Here is a 9852-nt window from a genome sequence, read left to right as displayed (position 1 = left end):
CTGGGTGGTGGTCAAGCATGTCTTTAATCCCAGCACTCAGGATGCAGAAGCAGACGGATCTCTGTGAGTTTAAGGCCAGCCTGGTCTACAGAGCTAGCTCCAGAACAGCCAGGATGACACAGAGAGACCCTGTTTTGAAAAAACAAAAGCAAAAGCACCAAGTGGAAGGCGTGGCATACGCAACAGACAATGCTGGTTACTGACACCCTGCAGTGACACCTCTCACTGCCACCAAGCCTTCGCTGTGGGGGAGGGGAGCCCAAGTCTGAGGAAGAAGAAAACATAGCCCCAGTTTCCGTAATGTCCATTTGCAATGCAGATCCCTTTCATGGTCTCTCACTTCGGCCAGGTGTCTGCCACAGGGACACCCCCTCCACATCAGTTCTGCCACACCTGCCCAGGGTGGCAGCGGCAGATCCCGCTGGTGAGGCTCTCCACCTGCAACACAACTGGGCTTCGGCCCCACCGACTACAAGTTCGGTGCCCAACCATGACCCCTCTTCCTGGGTTTCCACTAATTTGATCTATCAACCAGCAGACTATGTATTTATTTTGATTTTTTTTTTTAAGTTTTACTTATTTATTATGCATACAGTGTTCTGCCTGCATGTACACCTACTCCCCAGAAGAGGGCACCAGATCTCATTATAGATGGTTGTGAGCCACCATGCAGTTGCTGAGACCAGAACTCAGGACCTCTAGAAGGACAGCCAGTGCTCTTAACCTCTTGAGCCATCTCTCCAGCTCTCTTATTTTGATTTTTTTTTTTTTTTTTTTTTTTGAGACAGAGTCTCAATATGTATCTCTGGCTGTCCTGGAACTCACTCTGTAGACCAGGCTGGCCGCAAACTCACAAAGATCTGCTTGCATCTGCCTCCCAAAGGCTAGGATTAGAAGTGTGGGCCACCCATGCTCAGACTGTTTATTATAAAGGACACAGGGTTGGGGATTTAGCTCAGTGGTAGAGTGCTTGCCTAGCAAGCGCCAGGCCCTGGGTTCGATCCTCAGCTTAAAAAAAAAAAAAAAGACACAGATGCAGGGAGGCAGAGTGGAGAGAAGGTTCTGTGCTTCCCAGACCTCCCAGGTGCTGCCTGAGCTACAAGTTCAGAACCTTCCAGAAGCTTCTCTGACCCCAGTGCTAAAGATGGCTTTGGAGACTTCATGAAATAGGCACAATGGATCGGATCACCTGCCTTGGTGTCAAACATTAGTCCCTCAGCCTCCCAGAAGTCGGGGTGGGTAGGGCTCATCCAGGGTGAGGGTGAGGGATTCCAGCTCAGGAAGTCTATTAGCATACCAAAAGATGCATCTTCTCCAGGATTCCCGGGATGTCAGAAGCTGTCTGGCAGGAAATGGGGACCAGGATAAAATACATACCTCAGCAGTGTCACAGCCAGGCCCCTTTCCATCTCTGGCTCAATTCCCCTGGCCACTCAGCCCTTCCCCATGCCCACTTTCTCCTTTCTGGTCCCTGGAAGCTTTTCTAGAGTCAGTTCCTAATCTAGAAGAGGTAAATCAGAGCTGGGTGACTCCAGTGCTCAGAGGGGCTAAAGGTCTGGGCCCTTTGTTTCCCTTGGGGACGCCACTCACCTCTGCTTCTCTGAGTCCCTAGGGGACAAGGGCTGGCAAAGACCCTCAGCTGCCCCCTCAGAACCACCCTGCTCCTGCTCCTCCTCCAGCAATCAGAATTGACTCACTGTTCTTGAACCCGCCACTTGAGTGCACATGGCCATATGGCTGTCTCCATCATCACCCTGCCCTGCTTCCTTGATCCATTTGTTAATAGCACCTGCAGACAGGACAGGCATCAGGACCCAGGCATAATGTCAGGTTCCCTCTGCCCTTGATACTGAACATAAAGAATCAGGATCCTAAGCCGGGCGGTGGTGGCGCACGCCTTTAATCCCAGCACTCGGGAGGCAGAGCCAGGTGGATCTCTGTGAGTTCGAGGCCAGCCTGGGCTACCAAGTGAGTTCCAGGAAAGGCGCAAAGCTACACAGAGAAACCCTGTCTCGAAAAACCAAAAAAAAAAAAAAAAAAAAAAAAATCAGGATCCTGGTGACATCCTCACTCTCCAAGACATATATATATATATATATATATATATATATATATATATATATATATATATATATATATATATATATATATATATATATATATATATATATATATATATTAGCTGGGTATGGTGGCACATGCCTCTAATTCCAGTAGTAGGGAGGCAAAGGCAGGTGGATTTCTGTGAGTTCAGTCCAGCCTGATCTACTTATCGAGTCCCAGGACAGCCAGAGCTGTATAATAAAGAAACTTTGTCCCATAAAGACCAAACAATAAAAAGGGATGTAATTTTTCAACAAGCCTCCCCCACGCCACCAACCAGTGTGTCCTCCAATAACAAAAGCCGATGGTGAGGCTTTCTGACTTAACGATATTGTGTCATCCTGGTCTGATCTGGTGGTTGGGTATGAGGGGTCTGAGAAGCCAGAAAGGGAGCCACCCATTGCCAACAAAGGCACCAGGCCCCCTGTCTAGACAGGGCTGTCACCCCGCCTGTGGCTCTTTAATGCCTCATTTGTATCCCACCTGGAACAGAACACTTCTGATACAAACCAACTCCTTTTTAATGTACAAAACAAATGTCACGTACATAAATACGATCTGGGGCATAAATAAAGTAAGAAAATAAGAGATGTGTACAAAATAAATTACTTATAAATATCACGCTGCCAAGTAAGTGCTGTGGAAAGGACTCCACATCCCCCCTGCAGTCGCTGGAAAATTGAGGGCTTCCTAATCTTGTTGTTCATTTGCAAATGAGGGGTGCAGGTTGACACAGGCAGCGGAGGTCACACTGAGCCACACAATGCTTGGTGACCAGGGGTAAGAGCCAGGAGCTGGGGAGCAGGAGGGCACAAGTGGATGACCCATGAGCTCCGTGCTCTGGGCTTGGAGAGCCCAGGTGAGCTCTGGGAAGGGGAAGTGACATGGGCAGATCCAGGCCCTGGAAATCCGGAGGCACGTGACCAAGTTTAGCTGCTGGGGCGCAAATGGCAGCTTTACTACCCACTCAGCTGAGTCCACGCCTGAGCCTGGCTGAGGGTCACTTCCATCTGACATCTAGATGTGGGGGAAAGGGCAATTAAGTGGTCAGCTGGAATTCTTAATCCCCAAACCACCCTGCAAGGCTCCCAAGGTTTTCCTGGCTGCCCTTTGTCCCAAGTTTGTGACCCCTGTCAGTTCTAGCGGGGGGGGGGGGGGGGGGGGGCAAGTTGAGACCCCACAAGGTCCAGTCAGTCAACACACACTTCAGAGCCCACCTCCTGCACATGGATTTTAAATGACTTCGCATCTTCTGGCTGCCCTGCTGGAAATGTCCAAATTACATAGATTTGGCTCAAAAATGTTTCGCAGGAGCGAGTTCCCCATTAGTAGAGGTATTCAAACAGAACTGGAGTAACCTAGCCACAGGTCGGCAGCCACACTAAGTCACGGGTAGCAGTAGCGCAGGCGTTACCGCAACAGCAGGTGGTCAATTTTGGTTTCATGATCAAGTCTAGCCACTAAAACCACACATGGTCAATGTGAGACTTAGAATATGTACAGCCTCTAGCGCATCTTCCTAAAGGGGAAGTTCGTGGGACACTAGGGTTTTCTTCATCCTGTGAGAACCGCGTCACTTCTGGAAGCTGGGACTCTTCATCTCCATGTCCTCCACCATCCCGAACGGATCCATGCTGTCGGGATCCAGAGGCAGAGAAAACAGTTTAGACTCCAGCTGGTCCCTGGCTTCCAGGAAGGACCGGGGGAACATGGGGATAAATTTCGAGGGTCCTTTGTTCTGGAGCTGTTGCCTGTATTTGGACCTGATGATGATGATATGGAGGTGGTGCTTCGGGGATTTGTACTGGTTGTAGCCTAAACAGTCCATTTCCTCCGTGAAGGTGCAGTCTTCAGCCGAGTAACGAATCTTTGGAGACAGAAACAAGCAGCTGTGAGCATGAGCGCCCAGGTGGTGTCCCGGCCCCGCCACCGCCGCCGCCATCAGTGTGCTTTCCTATCAACTGCCTTAAACACATAGAAAGTCAAGCAAGGTGGTGCTCACCTCTCAGCCCATGACTTGGGAGGCAGAGGCAGAGGTCAGCTGAAGGCCAGCCCAGGTTACCCGAGACTGTCCCTGTTAGCTTACCCCAGAAGTATTCCAGCACTTTCTCTTGAGAGAGAGAGAGTCTTACTACAGGTAGCCCTGGCTGGCCTGGAACTCATTATGTAGACTAGGTGAACTCAAAGATTCACCTGCTTCTGCCTCCTGCATACAGGGATTAAAGGCATCCATAACCACGCCAGGCCTGGATTTCTGTTTTGAATGTCTCACATCCCCTAGGCCGACCTTGAACTCCTGATCCTCCTGCCTTCACTTCCCAAGTGTTGGGATGATTATGCAGTGCTCAATTGAGGGTTTCGAGCATGCTAGGCAACCACCCCACCAGCTGAGCTCCATTCTCCAGCCCTGCTATGTTTTGAGACTGGGTCTTAACCTCACAGCAATCCTCCTACCTCAACTTCCGGAGGGTTGAGCTGGCAGGTGTGTACCAATTATCCATCCCAGTCTTAGGCTGAGCAATACTCATGCAGTCACTGGCCGGGTGCGAGTCTCCCTGGCTTTTAACTACTGACCTTAAAGTCTGGTCGTTATTTGGCAGCTTTGGGAACTCTGTTCCCAGTTTAGTTTTTTGGGGGGTAGTAAACTGCAGCTTTGTCTGAGGCCCCGGGGATAAAGCGAGAGTTCCCGTCTAGACCTGCAGCACAGGAAGCTTTTCTAATGCTGAGGTGGTTGAGTCTCCTACCATTGTGAGTCGAGAAGCCCCCCTCACAGGCAGCCGGCCAGGATCTGCCTGATAATCCGCAGCCCCTCCCCCACACCTAGGCTCAAGCCCGGACCCTGTGGGTGGCCGGAAATGTGTGCTGCAGGAAGCTGTCCCTGGTCCTCATCTTCAATATCGAACATTCCTAGTCCCCAGGATTGAGGGACCAGTGTGAGTCTCCCAAACTGGTGCCACATCCCTTTGGGGAGCCCGGATGGTTCAGTAAACACAAGCTGCTGCTCCTGAGCCTGCCGAGGTCGCTGAACTGCAGGTAGAAGAGCCGTGGCAGATAAGGCTCTGATAACAGGCTAATTCCAAGAACCCACTGGCTCCTGCCCTGGCTGATGGCACGGAGACAGAGCCGCCAGGCAGCAGGGGCTATGTTCCCTGAAAAATGTGAAATGTAGATAAGCACAGGATGTATTTCTCTTGGAGAAATTTTTTGGGGAGAATTGGTCACCCTTTCTGTATATAGGAATTGATATAGCTAGTAGGGCTTCTATTTAAAAAGAGAGGTCCGGGAGAGTTTGTGATGGACTATGCCCAACAGATCCGGGGCAGCACTGGGATTGAGGGACAAAGCTCCCATGGGCCTCCCCACCCCATTTTGATTAGGGTAGACTGGGGATCGAAACTGCCTCCCAGCACCCTGGCCACAAATAGATATCTCAGGAAGACACTGGTGGGAGATTGGTCCAGGCCTGCAATATCAGCTTTCAGACAGGCATCGGACCCCCTACTTTGTAAACCGGTTCCTCTGCAGACCCCTCCTTCTCTGCAGACCCCTTTCTTTTCTTTGTGGTCTTTTCGTGTCGATAAATCGACCTCAGAGCCACAAAACAATTTTGAGACTCTAAACAACAAAAACTTGGAGCCCAGTAGCCATCGTTCCCCACAGGGGACCTCCTACCCTGAGTCCCTGCTCCTCCCAGGAGCCCAGGGCTGGATGGGAGGCCTTGGCCAAGGGACCTCACACGGCCTCCTCTTCTTCTTTGAACTCGCAGTCTTTGTTCCCGCAGAGCCCTAGCATTCATACTTCCAACCTCCCGGATTCGGGGGTTACCTGGACCTGGCCAGCCCTCCCCACCCCCATCCCCCCAGCCCCCGAGTAGGTGAGAGCCCCTTAAGGACGTTCTAAAGTACCCTAGTCCTGCCTGCATCACTCCGTGTACCTAGGACATAGAAGTTGACTGAAAAGACACTTCCTTTTACTTGAGGGAGAGAAAGGAAATCGAGGACCACACACGCAAAGACTGGAGATGGGCGGAGGTGGGTTTTCCTGTTCAATATCAAAGGGGCCGAAAGCTGAATGGGACTCAGCAGCCAGCCGAGCCAGCCTTTGGGAGGATTAGACATGCTCCGCTGGCCTCCTCATTCCCCCGCTACAGCCTGGGGCCATCACTTTCCCCGGGGCGGGGGGGGGACGTCGGGGGGGGGGAGAGTAACATTAGCTTCACTAGCACTAGCTACCTCGCCCTCGAAGTTTGAAAAGACCCAACCAACAGGGACCCAGCGCGGCCTCGAGCATCCCGCCGCGTGGGGGGCACTCACCAGCCCCCGTATCTTGCCGTCAGCGCTCATGCAGAGGTACCGCACGCTGCTGACGTCCTTGATGGCAATCGTCTTCAGAGCGACCGCGCGGAACTCTAGCAAACCTGCGAGCAAGAGAAGGAAGATGCTGCAGCCGGGACCCAGCAACACGTGGGTAACGGCGGAGCCACACTGCTTCGCCCCTCCCCAGAACCAGTCTGAGAGTCCAGGGGATTTGTTAAGGCTTTGGTAGCACGCCCGCGATCACCTGGGGACGTAAGGGACCCGAGGGGACGCGCTGGCAGACACTCACTTCCTTCGTTTTGTTCGTCCTCGCAGTCCACGGAGCCGTCATTCCGGATATTCAGGAAGCAGTTGGAGATGTGGGGACCAGCGGCGTACAGGTGCTGCAGGCGCGTGCTCTTGTCCCAGCCGTAGAGAATGAGTGGCCCTTCATCAGACAGAGCCAGGGATCGCCGAACCAGGGGACGCCCAGCCACCGCCAACCACAGAGTGGCCAGGACCAGGGCTCGGGCCACCGCACGTCCGTTCTGCGTTCTCCACATGGCACCTCGGGAGAGGTCGTGAGGCGCGGCTATAAAGGTGGCGCGGAGACTGCGGTGCAGTGGGGACGCGAATGGCAGGCACAGAGCGGCAGTAGCCAACAAGGCAGCCAAGCGCTTGCGGCGCGGGGCGCGCAGCGCTGCTGCTCCGACGGCTCTGTGGCTCTGGGCACGCTGCCTTATATACGTTTGGGCCCGCGGGCCCGCGGGTAGGTGACCGTGGCATCAGAGCATTTCTCCTCCTAATTGCATCAAGTCTCCGCCCCCAGCACGCACCCACCCAGGCCCAGCCCAGTGACCCCGCCCAGGCCGGCTAGATCTGCAGGAGGAGGAGCCCCCACTCCCCTTCGCGACCCCGTCCCGGGGAGCAAGTGCTCAATGTGTAGCGTCCTGGTGTTTATTGAATAGACTGTTTTAATTTTACTATTAATTACTGAAGTCTCCCGGCCCTGAACTCTCAGAGGGATGCGCTTGGAACGGTCACTAGAGACTGCAAGGCGCGTAGAGCTCTGCCTCCTTGGGCCCCAGTTCGAGTCTTGGGCCCTTTTCCTTTAGCTTGCCGTCTCAGATCCGACCCTTCCACGTTCTCCCGGTCCCAGACCTAGGTCCCCTTTTCCTGGATATTTGCCCTGTACAGTGGAGACGTCGTGGGAGGGCACTAGGTGGCGCTTCAGCCCCAGTTTCGCCCTCCACTGTGCTGCTAGTCGCGCTCTGCGCGTCCTCTGCCAGCCTCGCGCGTGGTCTCCACAAGGCGAGCGTCACTGGGGCTCCGACTTTCGAGGAGGGTGGGCTAGCCAACAAGCAGAGGTAGGACAGGCCGTGGGACCCCTCTTGTGTCTGTGATCAGGCCCCTGAGTCTGCGCGCCGGGGACAGCTGCCTGCCGGTGAGGAGGGGGCCAGCTAGGAGCCACGGTGGACGCTGCTGGCGACGGGTCAGGTGGGAAGAGAATAGGGGGCTCTCCGTGAGCCTCTCGTGCAAAGAAAGGAGGCAGCCTGCAGAGAATTCCCCGGCCTGGAAGAAAGAGTCTTCGCAGGGGGCTTTGGCTCAGCCCTTATCCTCTCTCATTATGCCTTCAATCCCCCAACTCCTGGGTGTGGGGCCCCCGGGAGGCTGGTTTGGGGAAAGAGGTACTGGCCTCGCTCTGTGGTGATGGGAGGTCTGTCTGCAGGGGCGGGACAGCAGAGAGATGGCAGGTCTGATGAATCTCAATGAGGAACACGCCACATTCAGACGCCATCAGTGACTGGCGTTAATGACGGAGCGCTGGGAGAATGTCACCAGGAAAGCCTTTACAAAAAGACATCATCGAAGGGTCTCTGGACCGGGGACTCCCATGCTGTGAGGCTTGGTTTAGAGAGCGGTGCCTCCTGTAAAATCTAATTACTTCCCCCTTGTGATTCTCAATCGACAGCGCAGACTATTAATCTTAATTGCCTTCTCCTGCCGCTTTCGTTTTAATGTCTGTGATAAATGTGGGGTGTCGGGGAGGTTGGCAGAGGTTTCACTGAGGAGTCCCCTAAATTGGGCTGGAGGGTGAGATACGGGTGATAGCATCCCACTCCACTCGGCTCCCTTCTCAGAGATACCTGGAAGAGTTCACAATGTTGGTAATGGAGTGCTCAGAGTCTGTAGGGTTCCCGGTGACCCCCATAAGAACATCCTTTCCCTTGGTGTGGGTTTTACTCCCACCTCTGAATAGATGAGAAATCGGACTCTGAAAAGCGACAGTGTTGACATCAATGAGAGGTGAAGGTGGAGCCTTGTGTGTGACAGGCAGGGTGGCCTGTCTCAGGGCTTGGGGGTGAAATCGGATCCACAGCTGGCCACATGATGAACTCTGGACTAGCTGCCATCAGCCTACTTCTGGGCTTGTCTTGTGGGTCGTATGGAAGAATGGACATAGAGTGCTCAGACCTTTCTTCGTATGCAGAACAAGAGCCTGGGTTGTTCACACAGAGAACGAGAGTCTTTCATAGTTCAGCAATGATCTGAAAGTGAGGGGTGAGTCCTGAAGGAAACTGAGGCTTACAGAGACAGCGAATGAGGAGGTGTGCCCTGGCGATCTGGATAACCATTCCTAGGTTTTGGCGGGTACCCCAGAGAGTAAAAAGGAGAATGGGGGGGGGGCGAAGAGCTATTTTGCCAGCAGGGGGCGCTGTTGCCACCTTACAGACTGTCCAGGTTGGGGCGGGGGTGTGCCCGCCTTCTGTAGCTTCTGGACGCAGATCTGGTCCCCAGAATTTCCAGTGCCCTGTGTGGTGCTAAGACTCTGTTTCTAGACTGACATCTCACCGAGTGAGTGGTATGGGCATCAGTGAGCAGGACTCCTGTGACCTTGCTGTTTTCTTAGGGCCCACACTGGCACCAGGAGGGCCAGAAGGACTTGGTTTGGGGTCTGTTGATTTGGGAAAAAAACACAGCATTTTTTTTATTCTTTGAAAGTTCTTTACTATTTTTTTAAATTATGTGTATGTGTGTCTGTCTGTGTGTGGGAATGTGCTGCTAAACGCAGATGCCCAGATATGCCTTTGGAGCTGGTTGTGGCTGCCCAATGTGGGTGCTGGAAAGGGACCTTGGGCCCTCTGGCAGAGCAGTACACGCTCTTAACCACTGGGCCATCCCTCCAGCCCCAGTTCCATACAGTTGTGTTCATCATGTCCATCTACCAAAGCCTCCCTTCAAGTCCCTCTTAGAACCCCCACAAAATCCCCCTCCCAGCTTAGTGTCCTGTTATTTATTTATTTATTCATCGATTTCCTTATTTATTGTTGTTATTGTTTTAAGACAAGGTCTCTCTATGTAGCCCTGGCCGTCCCGGAAATAGCTATGAAGCCTAGGCTGGCTGTGATTTTGAGGCAGTCCTCCTGTCTCAGTTTATCATGTGCTGAGATTA

The 9852-nt window shown here is 53.2% G+C and overlaps 1 protein-coding gene across 1 annotated transcript; it reads right to left on the bottom strand.

Moving 5' to 3' along the window:
* Positions 1-3676: 3676 nt before the first annotated feature.
* Positions 3677-6961, bottom strand: Fgf19 (fibroblast growth factor 19). The gene is made up of 3 exons (XM_006977334.1): positions 6709-6961; positions 6417-6520; positions 3677-3970 (listed from the first exon to the last, which is right to left on the bottom strand). The coding sequence occupies exons 1-3, from the start codon at positions 6959-6961 to the stop codon at positions 3677-3679; spliced, it is 651 nt and encodes a 216-aa protein (XP_006977396.1).
* Between the last annotated feature and the right edge of the window lie 2891 nt (positions 6962-9852).

This window comes from Peromyscus maniculatus, chromosome 1 (genome assembly GCF_049852395.1).
Source record: "Peromyscus maniculatus bairdii isolate BWxNUB_F1_BW_parent chromosome 1, HU_Pman_BW_mat_3.1, whole genome shotgun sequence".
Taxonomy (NCBI): domain Eukaryota; kingdom Metazoa; phylum Chordata; class Mammalia; order Rodentia; family Cricetidae; genus Peromyscus; species Peromyscus maniculatus.
The sequence above is the reverse complement of the archived record's forward strand: the minus strand, read 5'-3'. Positions and strand labels throughout refer to the sequence as shown.

Coding starts and splice junctions, on each gene's coding strand:
- Fgf19 (XM_006977334.1), bottom strand. CDS start 6,961: ATGTGGAGAACGCAGAACGGACGTGCGGTGGCCCGAGCCCTGGTCCTG. Junction 6,521..6,708: donor GGACGAACAAAACGAAGGAA/GTGAGTGTCTGC, acceptor TCTTGCTCGCAG/GTTTGCTAGAGTTCCGCGCG. Junction 3,971..6,416: donor ACGGCAAGATACGGGGGCTG/GTGAGTGCCCCC, acceptor CTGTCTCCAAAG/ATTCGTTACTCGGCTGAAGA.